Here is a 19,265-nt window from a genome sequence, read left to right as displayed (position 1 = left end):
TGTTTCTGGCCATTTTGAGTCTGTAATCGAATCCACAAATGCTGATGCTCCAGACACTCAACTAGTCTAAGAAGTACATTTTTATTGCTTCTTTAATCAGCACAACCGTTTTCAGCTAACATAATTGCAAAAGGGTTTTCTAATGATCAATTAGCCTTATAAAATTATAAACTTGGATTAGCTAACACAACGTGCCATTGGAACACAGGAGTGATGGTTGCTGATAATGGGCCTCTGTACGCCTATGTAGATATTACATAAAAAATCAGCCGTTTCCATCTACAATAGTCATTTACAACATTAACAATGTCTATACTATATTTCTGATTATTATTATTATTATTATTATTTCTTATTTTAATGGACCAAAAATGTTGCTTTTTTTTCAAAAACATGGACATTTCTAAGTGACCCCAAACCTTATATATATATATATATAGTATATATAAGTATATATTGTTTTTATAAATCACATAGAAATACTTGTCATTTTATTTGTATTATAACTAGTACGAAATATATCGATAATTGTGCAAAGTTATAATTTTTACCCTAATTATTAATTTACAATGTATGCAGAACGGAATTATTCTGTCCAAAAAACATTTGACCCGGAAGTACTTATATATTCTTTTCTGCTTCACAGCTGTGTGAGTGTAAACACCAACCGGATGCTTCAAATGTATACATCCGGTGAAACATCTGTTTCTGTCTGATCGGACTGGTTCAGTGCGTATCCTCCTAGGAACATGGCCGATGGTTAGTTAATGCTGGTGCTTAACCCGATGAAAGACTCAAACTCTTTTGCTACATGAGAAGGTACAAGAAAAAGGAGTTCAAACTTGGCAAGGTGGTTAGCTAGCTAGCTACGGTAGATCGAGAGGGTGTTGCTTGCTGGAGAAAAGGAAAACAACATGGCGGCATTGGAGCTCGAATGGATCCCAGAGACGCTGTACAACACTGCTATATCAGCAGTGGTGGACAATTACAGTCGATCGCGGAGGGATATTCGTTGCATCCCTGAGAATATTCAATTTGATGTGTATTACAAGGTACGTTCATAGTCTAGTTTGCTAACTATATAACGTGATGTTCGCGAGATGTGACTCGTTTTAGCTAACCTTAGCTATCAAACGCTTTGTAAAGCAAATCAACTGATTACTTGCTATCCTGCTATTTAGCAAGCTTAACCATAAACCAAAGACTAATAGCCATCTGACGACAAAAATTGTCTGTTAACATGTCTTAAAAGTGCATTTCTTGCTGAAGTCCTAGATAGTAGCACATGTGTTCATTATTTTAATTGGGGGTGTCTCTAACCATCTTATGTTTGTGATCTGTGAAAACATTGTGTTTTGGACAGTAATTAGTGGGATCTCACACTCATCTTCTGCATGTTGATAATCATTCTCTGACACTCCTGTCCTTTTTTGCTTTCATAACCTGTTTTCATGTTTCCCAAGCTGTACCAGCAGGGTCGGCTCTGCCAACTGGGGGGAGAGTTTTGTGAGCTGGAGGTGTTTGCCAAAGTTCTACGGGCATCTGATAAAAGGTACTTGTTTGGTTCTGTATAGGTCGTTATCAATCAAATGTCACAATATGGTGCAGAGCATTCCATTTGGCTGCTGGGGGGCATGGCTCTGCTAAAACCATTGACAACTGCGTGATGTTTAAGGAATTGATAAATATAAAACAAATACATGTTATAACTAGGTCTATTTGGTTTCAATATAATCAACTCTTGAATAGCATAGATAGATCTATGAATTTCATTTGATTCCACATGTAGCTCTATTAGAGTTATACAGCAAGTAACTGCATGCTTTAAATGATCAGTAAACATCAATTGATCATGTAATTTCAGATATGTGAGGGTAACTTATCCATTTGGCATGTAACTAGCTAAGCAAATTTATGTCATTTATCATTTAGCTTGCTTCATCAGAGATTAGGCTTTTGGAAAGAGCCTGACACTGGCAAGTCCTGGTAATGTTGTCATTAATTGTTATCAGTAATGATCTGTTATTAGCTAGATAGCCAATTTGCAAACTGACGTGGTCCATCAGTCATGCCTGTCAGCAGCAATCGGGATTAAACACTCTTGAAAACAACGTTGAAAAGGGGATAATGTTAACTTCAATAGGTAGTCCTGCTTGTTGGAGTTCAGAGTGGACCAACTTAAACTCAATCATATGTTTGACATCTTAAACGATCGTGCCCCAAGTTATATGAAAAAAACACATTGATATGGTCTATAACCAGCACAGTTACAATACCAGAGCTAGTGTTATGTCTTGTAAAATCACAAGAGTTAACAGTACTGCTAGGAGCACTTTTTTTTCTCTACAGACATTTGTCTATGGAATAGCCTCCCCTTGGAGATCAAGCAATGAAAAAGTAGAATTGCTTTTAAAAGCAGGCAAAGGTTGTCCAACTAAGAGAAACCACTCCACTGTCTTCTTGTGCCCTTACTGCTGGTCAGGTTTATTTATTTGAAAGATGGGTATGATTGTTTTTAAGGTTAAGGAAAAGTGCAATGAAAATTGCCACTTTAGGATGTTAATATAAATGATTGTATTCATTGTTTGTTATTTTGGATTGCCTTTTAATAATAATGTGTTACAGTTTTTACCATCGAGGACCACTTTGGAAACAAGTTTTTCGATTCTTACTTTTAAGTGCTATCCTTTGGGTCCACATTGTAAATGTTTCTGTATATCTCTCTAACTCAAATAAATTAAATTCACTCAAATATCCAATTAATGTTGGCCAATATTGAACGATATTGTGAGGCTACCCACACATATCTGAAATTACATTATCAAATTATGTTTACTGAAAAGCATGCAGTTAATTGCTGTATAACTCTGATAGATCTAAATGTGCGCAATTGTGATGCATGGTATAATCAGACATTTGTCGTTCGGACTATGCTCATCAAGAGTTGATGATATTATAACAAAATAGTTAACATTTTTATTTAACGATCCCTTGAAAACTGCAGGCAGTTGTCAATGGTTTTAGCAGAGCTGGTGATCTCCTTGCCCCCCTGAAGGCAAATCAAAATCTCTGCACCTAATTGTGCTGTTTTATTGATAATGACCTATAGAGTGGTGAGGAGGAGGAGTCTACCGTGTCCGGAAGTGACTTCACCATTAATTTTCTGTATTCAGGGTTCACTCGAACATCGTTTTAAGCTTTGTTTTACTATTGACAGTTAGAGCTGATTTTAGGATTGTATATTCACTCTCTGAATTGTTTAATCAAACTTTTCAAGTCAGCTCCTGGTATCAGGGCATATAAATGTCCAGTTTTCGTCCTCATTGCCAAACTTCATAAATACTGCACCCCCAACTTCAAAACTCCTTTGCTAGTTATACAATCATGTAACTAAGAAATATTCTTGAAATACATGTAAAAATTATTTATTGTTTTGTTGAATAGTCATGACTGGTTATCATTGCTACTTAACGCGGATCCAAGTTCAGTTTTGAGATCCATTGGCATAGGGTTAGCTGGGTGTTTCTAACTGGTCTTGGAACTGTGACAACGGGCATCCTCTCCCCGCTTAGCTCGATGGGATATGTAGGGATTTTGTCAACACAGCCACATATGTACACAGTCTTGTACCCTTATTTTTTTTTAAACTTGATTTAAATCAGACTTTATTAATATAATGAGTAATTCAAGTTAATTGACACGAGAAAATAGCGACTCTACAGAGCACAATGACTACAATGAATGGATAAATTACTTCTGGACATGAAGGCGCCAAGGAGCTCCTCCTCACCACGCAATAGGAATCTGACCCCATAATTACGTGAAATGAAAGGGATCTGACAAGAGCCTTAAGCCAATGTTGAATGCCCTTGTCACACATTGACAGATGAGCCTTTATGCTGCTGTTCTCGTGTACAGTTGAAGTCGGAAGTTTACATTCACTTAGGTTGGATTCATTAAAACTCGTATTTCAACCACTCCACAAATTTCTTGTTAACAAACTATAGTTTTGGCAAGTTGGTTAGCCATGTACTTTGTGCATGACACAAGTCATTTTTGACTTATAGATGCCACCCGTTAGATAAAATACGGAACGGTTCCGTATTTCACTGAAATAATAAACGTCTTGTTTTCGAGATTATAGTTTCCCGGATTCGACCATATTAATGACCTAAGGCTCGTATTTCTGTGTGTTATTATGTTATAACTAAGTCTATGATTTGATAGAGCAGTCTGACTGAGCGGTGGTAGGCAGGAGCAGGCACGTAAGCATTCAGTCAAACAGCACTTTCCTGCGTTTTGCCAGAAGCTCTTTGCTGTGCCTCAAGCATATCAACTCCCGAGATTAGGCTGGTGTAACCGATGTGAAATGGCTAGCTAGTTAGTGGGGTGCGTGATAATAGCGTTTCAAATGTCACTCGCTCTGAGACTTGGAGTAGTTATTCCCCTTGCTTTGCATGTGTAATGCTGCTTCGAGGGTGGCTGTTGTCGTTGTGTTCCTGGTTCGAGCCCAGGTAGGAGCGAGGAGAGGGATGGAAGCTATACTGTTACACTGGCGATACTAAAGTGCCTATAAGAACATCCAATAGTCAAAGGTTAATGAAATACAAATGGTATAGAGAGAAATAGTCCTATAATTCCTATAATAACTACAACCTAAAACTTCTTACCTGGCAATATTGACGACTCATGTTAAAAGAAACCACCAGCTTTCATATGTTCTAATGTTCTGAGCAAGGAACTTAAACGTTAGCTTTTTTACATGGCAAATATTGCAGTTTTACTTTCTTCTCCAACACTTTATGTAAACCAAATTGAACATGTTTCATTATTTATTTGAGACTAAATTGATTTTATTGTTGTATTATATTAAGTTAAAATTAAAGTGTTCATTGTTCATTCAGTATTGTTGTAATTGTGATTATTACAAATATATATAAAAAATTGGCCGATTTTCAATCGGTATTGGCTTTTTTTTGGTCCTCCAATAATCGGTATCGGCGTTGAAAAATCATAATCGGCCGACCTCTAGTCCAGAGTAGTGATGCTAGTCGGGCGGGCAGGTGAGGGCAGCGATCGGTTGAAGAGCATGCATTTAGTTGTACTAGCATTTAAGAGCAGTTGGAGGCCACGGAAGGAATGTTGAATGGCGTTGAAGCTCTTTTGGAGGTGTCCAAAGAAGGGCCAGATGTATACAGAATGGTGTCGTCTGCGTAGTGGTGTCGAGATTCAATGTAAGGATTTGTGAAAAACTGAGTTTAAATGTATTTGGCTATGGTGTATGTAAACTTCTGACTTCAACTGTATGTTTGTATCACATCTTTATGCCCTGTCTTTGTATGTGTGCCTGCAGACACCTCCTGCACCACTGCTTCCAGGCCCTGATGGATCATGGGGTGAAAGTCGCCTCCATCCTGGCCAACTCCTTCAGCCGCCGCTGCTCCTACATTGCAGAGTCTGATGCCCATGTGAAAGTGAAGGCCATTCACTTTGGCTTTGTTTTAGGTAGGCCCCTGCACCCATCAACTTTCCTCACTTTTCTTCAACTTTTGTGTCTGGTTGTACTAATGTTGACCCTGTCCTGTAGGTGGCTTTCTGTCTGACGCAGGCTGGTATGGCGATGCAGAGAATGTGTTTCTGGCGTGTTTGCAGCTGTGCACACTGCATGACGAGGTTCTGCACTGGTACCGTGCTGTGGAGTGCTGTGTCAGGTCAGTTGGTCCCAGGGAGTTAGTATATTCTGTTCTGATTCTAGTTCTATGGCTGGTAACTCCTAGTTTGTATTTGCCCACAAAAGCTTAGTAGACTCAACACTTTCTCTTAGGTTGCTTCATGTCCGGAATGGCAACTGCAAGTACCATCTTGGTGAAGAGACTGTCAAGTTGGCCCAGCTGTACATGGACAAACTGGCCAAACATGGTCATCAGGCCAACAAAGCTGCACTCTATGGAGAGCTGTGTGCTCTGCTCTTTGCTAAGAGCCTTTATGATGAGGTATATTGCCTTAAAGAGATACTGTATATCAAGTGTTTGTTAGATTTTTTTGGTGTTCTGGTTTTTCATGTAGAAATCATCACCTATATCATGTCTTGTGCAGGCCTACAGGTGGTGCATAGAGGCAATGAAAGAGATCACAGTGGGTTTGCCTGTTAAGGTCGTGGTAGATGTCCTAAGGCAGGCTTCCAAGGTATGAGTGCTCCCTTTTCCTGTATTAGACTATGAATGGATAAACAAATACTTTTTGAGATGTTCCCCTACGGTCACATGAGCCACTGTAACGCTGTATTGGTAATTTATGCTGCCTCAGACTGTAGTTGGCACTTAGCGTGGTTTCATGTGTTTGGACCTACAGGCCTGTGTAGTAAAGAGGGAGTTCAGGAAGGCAGAGCATCTGATAAAGCATGCTGTTTTCCTGGCACGGTAGGTTATTTTCACAACACTGTGTGTTGTAAAATGTATAAGCTAGTATGTGTGTCTCCTTCACTAATGTCTGTTTCCTTATTGTTTTACAGTGAGCATTTTGGACACAAGCATCCCAAATATTCAGACACTCTCCTTGATTATGGGTTTTATTTGCTGAATGTGGATAACATCTGCCAATCAGTTGCAATATACCAGGTGAGAGAGTTGGTCTGAGATGTACAGTTGAAGTCGGAAGTTTACACACACTTAGGTTGGAATTAAAACTCGTTTTTCAACCACTCCACAAATTTCTTGTTTATTAACTATAGTTTTGGCAAGTCGGTTAGGACATCTACTTTGTGCATGACACAAGTCATTTTTCCAACAATTGTTTACAGAGATTATTTCACTTATTGTGGGAAGCTTGTGGAAGACTACCCGAAATGTTTGACCCAAGTTAAACAATTTAAAGGCAATGCTACCAAATACTAATTGAGTGTATGTAAACGTCTGACCCACTGGGAATGTGATGAAAGAAATAAAAGCTGAAATAAATAATTTTCTCTACTATTATTCTGACATTTCACATTCTTAAAATAAAGTGGTGTTCCTAACTGACCTAAAACAGGGATTTGTTATGAGGATTAAATGTCAGGAATTGTGAAAAACTGAGTTTAAATGTATTTAGCTAAGATGTATGCAAACTTCCGACTTCAACTGTAGATAGACAGCAGAGAGGGGAGGTGTGTCAAATGTGTGTTTTTTGAAACTGTGTTAATATTCCAGACGGCTCTAGATATCCGGCAGTCGGTTTTCGGGGGAAAGAATATCCATGTGGCCACAGCACACGAGGATCTGGCATACTCCTCCTATGTGCATCTGTACAGCTCTGGCAAATTTGACAATGCACTGTGAGTAATCGTTTTGTCACCATTGAGACAATGACTTATCAATGACCCAAGCCCACCTCAGCTAATCTCTACCATTGTGACGCAGAGTTGTCATAATGCTTCAGCAAATGTACATTACACCAGGGGCGTCAGTAGACACAATATAAGTAACCTAATTGATGTCCCTTTAACTGCCCTGAATGCCTCTACTGATCCTACAGCTATTGCATGCAGTAATCATGTGCCTTTGAACTAGATTTATACTGTTAGCATTGAGCCGGTGAGCCCTAGGAGGAAGTCCACTGTGTGAAGCGCACCCTGCACTAACACAAAGAACATGAGCACATCTACTGCTGCTAAGCTTCCCAATAAAGCAAGCAAGCATCCCAGAAGAAAAGTGCTCAAAATAGCCCACGTTTACATATGTAGCTTAGAAAACAAGGTTCATGAAATATATAATTTGCTAGAAACAGATGACATTCATATTCTAACTATTTCTCAAACTCATTTAGATAATACCTTTGATAAAGTTGTAGCAGTACAAGGTTATAACATTTACAGAAAATATTGAAATGCCAATGGTGGAGGCGTTGCTGTTTATATTCAGAACCACATTCCTGTAAAGATTAGAGAGGATCTCATGTTAAATACTGTTGAAGTAATATGGCTACAGGTTCATCTGCCTCACTTAAAGCCCATTCTAGTGCGAAGCTGCTATAGATCACCAAGTGCAAACAGTCAGTATAATACGTGTGAAATGCTTGATAATGTATGTGATATCAACAGAGGTATATTTTCTGGGTGATTTAAATATTGGTTTTCATCAAGCTGCCCACTCATGAAAAAGCTTTAAACTGTAACCAGTGCATGCAACCTGGTTCAGGTTATCAGTCAACCTACCAGGGTAGTTACAAACAGCACAGGAATGAAATCATCAACATGTATTGATCACATCTTTACTAATGCTGCAGATATTTGCTTGAAAGCAGTATCCAGATCCATCGGATGTAGTGATCACAATATTGTACCCATATCTACGAAAACCAAAGTTCCAAAGGCTGGGCCTAATATAGTGTATAAGAGGTCATACAAGAAGTTTTGTAGTGATTCCTATGTTATTGATGTAAAGAAGATGTTGGTCCGTGGTGTGTAATGAGGAGAAAACAGACAATGCACTTGACATATTTATTCCAATTACTAATAAGCATGCACCCATTAAGAAAATGACTGTGAAAACTGTTAAATCCCTGTGGATTGATTAGGAATGGAAAAATTGTATGGTTGAGAGGGATGAGGCAAAAGGAATGGCAAATAAGTCTGGCTGTACAACCGATTGGCAAACTTATTGCAAATTGAGAAATCATGTGACTAAACTGAATAAAAATAAACTACACTATGAAACAAAGATAAATGAAATAAAGAATGATAGTAAAAAGCTTTGGAGCAACAAGGATTCGCACTTTTTCCCCCCAATTTTCGCCTAAAATGACATGCCCAAATCTAACTGCCTGTAACTCAGGACCTGAAGCAAGCATATGCATATTCTTGATACCGTTTGAAAGGAAACACTTTTAAGTTTGGGGAAATGTGAAATGAATGTAGGAGAATATAACAAATTAGATCTGGTAAAAGATACTACAAATACAAACATGTTTTTTTGTTAATTTTCAGCCCAGGCACAATTTAGGTTTTGGCCACTAGATGTCAGCAGTGTATGTGCAAAGTTTTAGACTGATCAAATGAACCATTTAATTTCAGTTCCAAATTTTATCAAGACTGCCTAATTGGTTTATTAATACATTTTCAAGTTCATAACTGTGCACTCTCCTCAAACAATAGCATGGTATTCTTTCACTGTAATAGCTACTGTAAATCGGACAGTGCAGTTAGATTATCAAGAATGTAAGCTTTCTGCTGATATAAGATATGTCTATATCCTGGGAAATGTTATTGTTACTTACAACCTCATGCTAATCGCATTAGCCTACGTTAGCTCAACCGTCCCAAGGTCGGGATACCGATTCTGTAGAGGTTAAATGACATTTTTGGGGAAAAGGCCTCCATCATTCTTTGAATAAGAATCAATCCAGAAAATCACATTGTAGGATTTTTAATGAATTTATTTGTAAATTATGGTCGAAAAAAATAAGTATTTGGTCAATAACAAAAGTTTATCTCAATACTTTGTTATATACCCTTTGTTGGCAATGACAGAGGTCAAACGTTTTCTGTAAGTCTTCACAAGGTTTTCACACACTGTTGCTGGTATTTTGGCCCATTCCTCCATGCAGATGTCCTCTAGAGCAGTGATGTTTTGGGGCTGTTGCTGGGCAACACGGACTTTCAACTCCCTCCAAAGATTTTCTATGGGGTTGAGATCTGGAGACTGGCTAGGCCACTCCAGGACCTTGAAATGCTTCTTACGAAGCCACTCCTTTGTTGCCCGGGCGGTGTGTTTGGGATCATTGTCATGCTGAAATACCCAGCCACGTTTCATCTTCAATGCCCTTGCTGATGGAAGGAGGTTTTCACTCAAAATCTCACGATACATGGCCCCATTCATTCTGTCCTTTACACGGATCAGTCGTCCTGGTCCCTTTGCAGAAAAACAGCCCCAAAGCATGATGTTTCCACCCCCATGCTTCACAGTAGGTATGGTGATCTTTGGATGCAACTCATCATTCTTTGTCCTCCAAACACAACGAGTTGGGTTTTTACCAAAAAGTTATACACTGCTCAAAAAAATAAAGGGAACACTTAAACAACACAATGTAACTCCAAGTCAATCACACTTCTGTGAAATCAAACTGTCCACTTAGGAAGCAACACTGATTGACAATAAATTTCACATGCTGTTGTGCAAATGGAATAGACAAAAGGTGGAAATTATAGGCAATTAGCAAGACACCCCCCAAAACAGGAGTGATTCTGCAGGTGGTGACCACAGACCACTTCTCAGTTCCTATGCTTCTTGGCTGATGTTTTGGTCACTTTTGAATGCTGGCGGTGCTCTCACTCTAGTGGTAGCATGAGACGGAGTCTACAACCCACACAAGTGGCTCAGGTAGTGCAGTTCATCCAGGATGGCACATCAATGCGAACTGTGGCAAAAAGGTTTGCTGTGTCTGTCAGCGTAGTGTCCAGAGCATGCAGGCGCTACCAGGAGACAGGCCAGTACATCAGGAGACGTGGAGGAGGCCGTAGGAGGGCAACAACCCAGCAGCAGGACCGCTACCTCCGCCTTTGTGCAAGGAGGTGCACTGCCAGAGCCCTGCAAAATGACCTCCAGCAGGCCACAAATGTGCATGTGTCTGCTCAAACGGTCAGAAACAGACTCCATGAGGGTGGTATGAGGGCCCGACGTCCATAGGTGGGGGTTGTGCCTACAGCCCAACACTGTGCAGGACGTTTGGCATTTGCCAGAGAACACCAAGATTGGCAACTTCGCCACTGGCGCCCTGTGCTCTTCACAGATGAAAGCAGGTTCACACTGAGCACATGAGCACATGTGACAGACGTGACAGAGTCTGGAGACGCCATGGAGAACGTTCTGCTGCCTGCAACATTCTCCAGCATGACCGGTTTGGCGATGGGTCAGTCATGGTGTGGGGTGGCATTTCTTTGTGGGGCCGCACAGCCCTCCATGTGCTCGCCAGAGGTAGCCTGACTGCCATTAGGTACCGAGATGAGATCCTCAGACCCCTTGTGAGACCATATGCTGACACATGCACATTTGTGGCCTGCTGAAGGTCATTTTGCAGGGCTCTGGCAGTGCACCTCCTTGCACAAAGGCGGAGGTAGCGGTCCTGCTGCTGGGTTGTTGCCCTCCTACGGCCTCCTCCACGTCTCCTGATGTACTGGCCTGTCTCCTGGTAGCGCCTGCATGCTCTGGACACTACGCTGACAGACACAGCAAACCTTTTTGCCACAGTTCGCATTGATGTGCCATCCTGGATGAACTGCACTACCTGAGCCACTTGTGTGGGTTGTAGACTCCGTCTCATGCTACCACTAGAGTGAGAGCACCGCCAGCATTCAAAAGTGACCAAAACATCAGCCAGGAAGCATAGGAACTGAGAAGTGGTCTGTGGTCACCACCTGTAGAATCACTCCTGTTTTGGGGGGTGTCTTGCTAATTGCCTATAATTTCCACCCTTTGTCTATTCCATTTGCACAACAGCATGTGAAATTTATTGTCAATCAGTGTTGCTTCCTAAGTGGACAGTTTGATTTCACAGAAGTGTGATTGACTTGGAGTTACATTGTGTTGTTTAAGTGTTCCCTATATTTTTTTGAGCAGTGTATTTTGGTTTCATCTGCCCATATGACATTCTCCCAATCTTCTTCTGGATCATCCAAATGCTCTCTAGCAAACTTCAGACGGGCCTGGACATGTACTGGCTTAAGCAGGGGGACACATCTCGCACTGCAGGATTTGAGTCCCTGGCGGCGTAGTGTGTTACTGGTGGTAGGCTTTGTTACTTTGGTCCCAGATCTCTGCAGGTCATTCACTAGGTCCCCCCGTGTGATTCTGGGATTTTTGCTCACCGTTCTTGTGATCATTTTGACCCCACGTGGTGAGATCTTGCGTGGAGCCCCAGATCGAGGGAGATTATCAGTGGTCTTGTATGTCTTCCATTTCCTAATAATTGCTCCCACAGTTGATTTCTTCAAACCAAGCTGCTTACCTATTGCAGATTCAGTCTTCCTAGCCTGGTACAGGTCTACAATTTTGTTTCTGGTGTCCTTTGACAGCTCTTTGGTCTTGGCCATAGTGGAGTTTGGAGTGTGACTGTTTGAGGTTGTGGACAGGTGTCTTTTATATGGATAACAAGTTCAAACAGGTGCCATTAATACAGGTAACGAGTGGAGGACAGAGGAGCCTCTTAAAGAAGAAGAAGTTACAGGTCTGTGAGAGCCAGAAATCTTGCTTGTTTGTATGTGACCAAATACTTATTTTCCACCATAATTTGCAAATAAATTCATTAAAAATCCTACAATGTGATTTTCTGGATTTAAAAAATGAAAATTACAGGCCTCTCTCATCTTTTTAAGTGGGAGAACTTGCACAATTGGTGGCTGACTAAATACTTTTTTGCCCCACTGTAAACCTAAATAGAAACTGATAATTGTGCACTTTTTTTAAAAGTTCATTATTACTTACTTAAACTGTTACACTAAGGTTTTTATTGTGTTCGGAATATTTTGCTCTTACTGTAGTACTGTAGCCCACTTCCGACCGGTCATGTTGTACTGCTCCTGAGTGGCGCAATGTTCTGTGTTGCTACAGATGCTGGTTCGATACACGTGCCGGCCTCGACTGGGAGACCCATGAGATGACTGTAGGTTTTTAGTTTCTCTCCCTCTAAAAACAGAAATAATATTAAATAACAAACTGGCATTATTTACAGATTAGTAACAATGTCTCACCCCATGTTCAAGAATGGCCTTTTCTCAGTCATTTTATGTTATTTGAAAACGAAATCGTCTCCAAAATATAATTTTTTAAACAAAGCGATTTAATATAATTCTAAATTAATAATATTAAATCTCCTTGGATATTCTCACAGATATATTATTAACCCTGTTATTAGCAGGACTATATATATTGGTCATGGCTCCTGAGTGACGCACAATAGGATTTCCTTGCAGTCCTCCAGCTGTATCCACTGAAAGCACGTGAGGTTCAAGGCACGAGGGCAATGGGCATGGGATGGGCCGCAGAGCCGTGCACAGAAGACGGACCTAGCCAATGGGGAAGAGAGGAGGGGGCCGGACCCCCACCACACTGGGTAGTACAGAGCAACACTCTTTTAAGGGGCATTGCACTAATAATGGCGCTGACTAGGGAAACATTTCTGCTGTTCTAGCAGGTAGCTGGACAATAGATTTGCATAGATGGAGGGTAGGGGGAGAATTCTATCGTCAAATTTATTTGTAAGTTAACTTACATTTACATTACATTTAAGTCATTTAGCAGACGCTCTTATCCAGAGCGACTTACAAATTGGTGCATTCACCTTACGATATCCAGTGGAACAACCACTTTACAATAGTGCATCTAACTCTTTTAAGGGGGGGGGTTAGAAGGATTACTTTATCCTATCCTAGGTATTCCTTAAAGAGGTGGGGTTTCAGGTGTCTCCGGAAGGTGGTGATTGACTCCGCTGACCTGGCGTCGTGAGGGAGTTTGTTCCACCATTGGGGTGCCAGAGCAGCGAACAGTTTTCACTGGGCTTAGCGGGAACTGTACTTCCTCAGAGGTAGGGAGGCGAGCAGGCCAGAGGTGGATGAACGCAGTGCCCTTGTTTGGGTGTAGGGCCTGATCAGAGCCTGAAGGTACGGAGGTGCCGTTCCCCTCACAGCTCCGTAGGCAAGCACCATGGTCTTGTAGCGGATGCGAGCTTCAACTGGAAGCCAGTGGAGAGAGCGGAGGAGCGGGGTGACGTGAGAGAACTTGGGAAAGTTGAACACCAGACGGGCTGCGACGTTCTGGATGAGTTGTAGGGGTTTAATGGCACAGGCAGGGAGCCCAGCCAACAGCGAGTTGCAGTAATCCAGACGGGAGATGACAAGTGCCTGGATTAGGACCTGCGCCGCTTCCTGCGTGAGGCAGGGTCGTACTCTGCGAATGTTGTAGAGCATGAACCTACAGGAACGGGTCACCGCCTTGATGTTAGTTGAGAACGACAGGGTGTTGTCCAGGATCACGCCAAGGTTCTTAGCACTCTGGGAGGAGGACACAATGGAGTTGTCAACCGTGATGGCGAGATCATGGAACGGGCAGTCCTTCCCCGGGAGGAAGAGCAGCTCCGTCTTGCCGAGGTTCAGCTTGAGGTGGTGATCCGTCATCCACACTGATATGTCTGCCAGACATGCAGAGATGCGATTCACCACCTGGTTATCAGAGGGGGGAAAGGAGAAGATTAATTGTGTGTCGTCTGCATAGCAATGATAGGAGAGACCATGTGAGGATATGACAGAGCCAAGTGACTTGGTGTATAGCGAGAATAGGAGAGGGCCTAGAACAGAGCCCTGGGGGACACCAGTGGTGAGAGCACGTGGTGCGGAGACAGATTCTCGCCACGCCACCTGGTAGGAGCGACCTGTCAGGTAGGACGCAATCCAAGCGTGGGCCGCGCCGGAGATGCCCAGCTCGGAGAGGGTGGAGAGGAGGATCTGATGGTTCACAGTATCAAAGGCAGCCGATAGGTCTAGAAGGATGAGAGCAGAGGAGAGAGAGTTAGCTTTAGCAGTGCGGAGCGCCTCCGTGACACAGAGAAGAGCAGTCTCAGTTGAATGACTAGTCTTGAAACCTGACTGATTTGGATCAAGAAGGTCATTCTGAGAGAGATAGCAGGAGAGCTGGCCAAGGACGGCACGTTCAAGAGTTTGAGAGAAAAGAAAGAAGGGATACTGGTCTGTAGTTGTTGACATCGGAGGGATCGAGTGTAGGTTTTTTCAGAAGGGGTGCAACTCTCGCTCTCTTGAAGACGGAAGGGACGTAGCCAGCGGTCAAGGATGAGTTGATGAGCGAGGTGAGGTAAGGGAGAAGGTCTCCGGAAATGGTCTGGAGAAGAGAGGAGGGGATAGGGTCAAGCGGGCAGGTTGTTGGGCGGCCGGCCGTCACAAGACGCGAGATTTCATCTGGAGAGAGAGGGGAGAAAGAGGTCAAAGCACAGGGTAGGGCAGTGTGAGCAGAACCAGCGGTGTCGTTTGACTTAGCAAACGAGGATCGGATGTCGTCGACCTTCTTTTCCAAATGGTTGACGAAGTCATCAGCAGAGAGGGAGGAGGGGGGAGGAGGGGGAGGAGGATTCAGGAGGGAGGAGAAGGTGGCAAAGAGCTTCCTAGGGTTAGAGGCAGATGCTTGGAATTTAGAGTGGTAGAAATTGGCTTTAGCAGCAGAGACAGAAGAGGAGAATGTAGAGAGGAGGGAGTGAAAGGATGCCAGGTCCGCAGGGAGGCGAGTTTTCCTCCATTTCCGCTCGGCTGCCCGGAGCCCTGTTCTGTGAGCTCGCAATGAGTCGTCGAGCCACGGAGCAGGAGGGGAGGACCGAGCCGGCCTGGAGGATAGGGGACATAGAGAGTCAAAGGATGCAGAAAGGGAGGAGAGGAGGGTTGAGGAGGCAGAATCAGGAGATAGGTTGGAGAAGGTTTGAGCAGAGGGAAGAGATGATAGGATGGAAGAGGAGAGAGTAGCGGGGGAGGGAGAGCGAAGGTTGGGACGGCGCGATACCATCCGAGTAGGGGCAGTGTGGGAAGTGTTGGATGAGAGCGAGAGGGAAAAGGATACAAGGTAGTGGTCGGAGACTTGGAGGGGAGTTGCAATGAGATTAGTGGAAGAACAGCATCTAGTAAAGATGAGGTCAAGCGTATTGCCTGCCTTGTGAGTAGGGGGGAAGGTGAGAGGGTGAGGTCAAAAGAGGAGAGGAGTGGAAAGAAGGAGGCAGAGAGGAATGAGTCAAAGGTAGACGTGGGGAGGTTAAAGTCACCCAGAACTGTGAGAGGTGAGCCATCCTCAGGAAAGGAACTTATCAGGGCGTCAAGCTCATTGATGAACTCTCCAAGGGAACCTGGAGGGCGATAAATGATAAGGATGTTAAGCTTGAAAGGGCTGGTAACTGTGACAGCATGGAATTCAAAGGAGGCGATAGACAGATGGGTCAGGGGAGAAAGAGAGAATGTCCACTTGGGAGAGATGAGGATCCCAGTGCCACCACCCCGCTGACCAGAAGCTCTCGGGGTGTGCGAAAACACGTGGGCAGACGAGGAGAGAGCAGTAGGAGTAGCAGTGTTATCAGTGGTAATCCATGTTTCCGTCAGTGCCAAGAAGTCGAGGGACTGGAGGGAAGCATAGGCTAAGATGAACTCTGCCTTGTTGGCCGCAGATCGGCAGTTCCAGAGGCTGCCTGAGACCTGGAACTCCACGTGGGTCGTGCGCGCTGGGACCACCAGGTTAGAGTAGCAGCGGCCACGCGGTGTGAAGCGTGTGTATGGTCTGTGCAGAGAGGAGAGGACAGGGATAGACAGACACATAGTTGACAGGCTACAGAAGAGGCTACGCTAATGCAAAGGAGATTGGAATGACAAGTGGACTACACGTCTCGAATGTTCAGAAAGTTAAACTTACGTTGCAAAAAATCTTATTGACTAAAATGATATAGTACTGCTGGCTGGTGAAATAGGCTAGCTAGCAGTGGCTGCGTTGTTGACTTTGTTTGAAAGTGTAGCTGGCTAGGTAACCTCGACAATTACTCTAGACTACACAATTATCTTGGATACAAAGACGGCTATGTAGCCAGCTAAGATCAAACAAATCAAACTGTTGTACTGTAATGAAATGAAATGTAATACTACCTGTGGAGCAAAGCGGAATGCAACTACTCACTCCAACCCGGAAGTGCGTATCGTAGAGGGAGAGGCAATAGAAGTGTTGTTTCTTGTATTATTGTCTTTTGAGGACTGCTTCACCTTAATGTCCCCTTTCCCCCCTTTCCCTTTTCTTCTGTCCTTATTTTGTCCCACTTTGTCCCTTCTTTGTCCCTTCTTCTCTTCTGCCAACTAGACACTCCTTGTTAGCTAGCTAGCTTCTTCCAGGAATGTCCCTAGCAACTGCCTAGCAACAGGTAAACAACTTAGCTAGCTAAGAAAACGGTATAATTTTATGAAAAAATTTAAAATAAAAAAAACTTAGAACCTAAGTATTAATATTATTATTATGCATCACATCTGACCGTGATTGGGAGTCCCATAGGGCTGCGCACAATTGGCCCAGTGTTTCTTTCCCTCTAAAAACTGAAAAATGTTTTGGCCTTTATTCAGATTACAATCGCTCACTATTGTTTTTTTGAAAAAGAAATAACCTCCAAAATATCGTTATATATTATCAAGTTGATGGCACAGTCATATAGCGGGCACCTACATAAAGCTGACTGACTCACTCATTCATGGCTTTAGATCAAAATAAATAAGTACCAACATTCTTTCTGATAGTCTTTTAATAAAGAAATGTTTTGGTTATCCTGACCTGGACAGCATGTACGATATTCTAATAGCCCATTTATGTTATTAGCAGGCTATTAGCAGGACAATACACCTTTACCAACACCTCTCTGTATTTTGATACTTTGTGGATGGGGCCTTCAGAGTGGCACAATGCAAAATGCATTGCTACAGATGCAGGTTCGATACCCGTGCCGGCCACCACCGGGAGACCCACGGGGCGGCTTTTGGTTTTAATTTAGAATCCTTCAATCCTCAGTTTTTCTTGGAATAGAAACACCATAATATTAATCAAATTAATTAAGCAAATACCAGTCAAAAGTTTGGACACACCTACTCATTCCAGGGTTTTTCTGTATTTTTTATATTTTCTACATTGTAGAATAATAGTGAATACATCACAACTAATGAAATAACACACATGGAATCAGTTAAGAACAAATTCTTATTTACAAGGACAGCCTACTCCTTCCTCCCTGTCGGGGAATTGAACTCCGGTCTCCCACGTGCCCGCACAACACGGGGATTCTTTAGCTAAATAGCACAGCACTGTAGCCTACTCCCGATCGTCACGTTGTATAGCGCCATATTTTCCGTTTCATCCTAACGGAAACCCAGAGGGTTTTTTGTTTGTCTTGGAATAGAAACACCATAACATTAATCAAATTAATTAAGCAAGTACCTGTCAAGATTTTGGACACCTACTCGTTCCAGGATTTTTCTTTATTTTTTACATTTTCTACATTGTAGAATAATAGTGAATACAACACAACTAATGAAATAACACACATGGAATCGGTTAAGAACAAGTTCTTATTTACAAGGACAGTCTACTCCTTCCTCTCCGTCGGGTAATTGAACCCCGGGCCCGCACGACTCGGGGACTCCCGACCGTCAAGTTGTACAGCGCTATAATTTCCATAGAATTCTGCGGTACCACACAAGCTGTGCTGCAGTACGCTGCAACTTTTAAAGGACGAACCACCGTATCTACCCAGAGATTTTTCCATCTGTATTTTTCGTAGCTGTCTACATACCACCACAGACTGATGCTGGCACTAAGACTGCACTCATTGAGCTGTATTCCGCCATAAGCAAACAGGAAAATGCTCACCAGAGGCGGCGCTCCTCGAGGCCGGGAACTTTAAGGCAGGGAAACTTAAAATCGGTCTAAATTTCTATCAGTATGTTAAATATGCAACAAGAAGAAAAAAATCTCTAGACCACCTTTACTCCACACACAGAGACGCATACTATGCTTGCCCTCCATTTGGCAAATCTGACCATAATTCTATCCTGATTCCTGCTTACAACCAAAAATGAAAGCAGGATGCACCAGTGACTCGGTCAGATGAAGCAGATGCTAAGCTACAAGACTGTTTTGCTAGCACAGCCTGGAATATGTTCTGGAATTCCTCCAATGGCATTGAGGAGTGCACCACATCAGTCATTGGCTTCATCAAAAAGTGCATTGATGACGTTGTCCCCACAGTGACCGTACGTACATACCCCAACCAGAAGCCATGGATTACAGGCAACATCTACAACTGAGCTGAAGTCTAGAGCTACCGCTTTCAAGTAGCGGGACTCTAACCCGGAAGCTTATAAGAAATCCCACTGACGAACCATCAAACGGGCGAAGCGCCAACACAGGACTAAGATCGAATCGTACTACACCGGCTCTGACGCTCGTCGGATGTGGCAGAGCTTGCAAACCATTAGACTACAAAGGGAAGCACAGCCGAGAGCTGCCCAGTGACACAAGCCTACCAGGCGAGCTAAACTACTTATATGCTCGCTTCGAGGCAAATATCACTGAAACCTGCATGAGAGCACCAGCTGTTCTGGAAGACTGTGATCATGCTCTCTGCAGCCAATGTGAGTAAGACCTTTAGACAGGTCAACATTCACAAGGCCGCAGGGCCAGACGAATTACCAGGACGTGTACTGCAAGCATGCGCTGACCAAC

The 19,265-nt window shown here is 43.0% G+C and overlaps 1 protein-coding gene across 1 annotated transcript in view; it reads left to right on the top strand.

Annotated features, from left to right (window-relative positions):
* The first annotated feature begins 678 nt into the window (after positions 1-678).
* Positions 679-19,265, top strand: part of LOC129815310 (amyloid protein-binding protein 2-like) — a 29,831-nt gene continuing 11,244 nt past the window's right edge. Inside the window, exons 1-9 of the mRNA XM_055869001.1 lie at positions 679-1,052; positions 1,464-1,552; positions 5,354-5,505; positions 5,588-5,711; positions 5,825-5,993; positions 6,097-6,186; positions 6,352-6,419; positions 6,512-6,617; positions 7,188-7,312. Coding sequence (XP_055724976.1) covers positions 915-1,052; positions 1,464-1,552; positions 5,354-5,505; positions 5,588-5,711; positions 5,825-5,993; positions 6,097-6,186; positions 6,352-6,419; positions 6,512-6,617; positions 7,188-7,312 — 1,061 coding nt within the window. The 5' untranslated portion in view covers positions 679-914. The remainder of the gene's footprint in view (positions 1,053-1,463; positions 1,553-5,353; positions 5,506-5,587; positions 5,712-5,824; positions 5,994-6,096; positions 6,187-6,351; positions 6,420-6,511; positions 6,618-7,187; positions 7,313-19,265) is intronic.

This window comes from Salvelinus fontinalis, chromosome 2, assembly GCF_029448725.1.
Source record: "Salvelinus fontinalis isolate EN_2023a chromosome 2, ASM2944872v1, whole genome shotgun sequence".
NCBI lineage: Eukaryota > Metazoa > Chordata > Actinopteri > Salmoniformes > Salmonidae > Salvelinus > Salvelinus fontinalis.
Note: the sequence above shows the minus strand (reverse complement) of the source record. Positions and strands in the feature narration are given on the sequence as shown.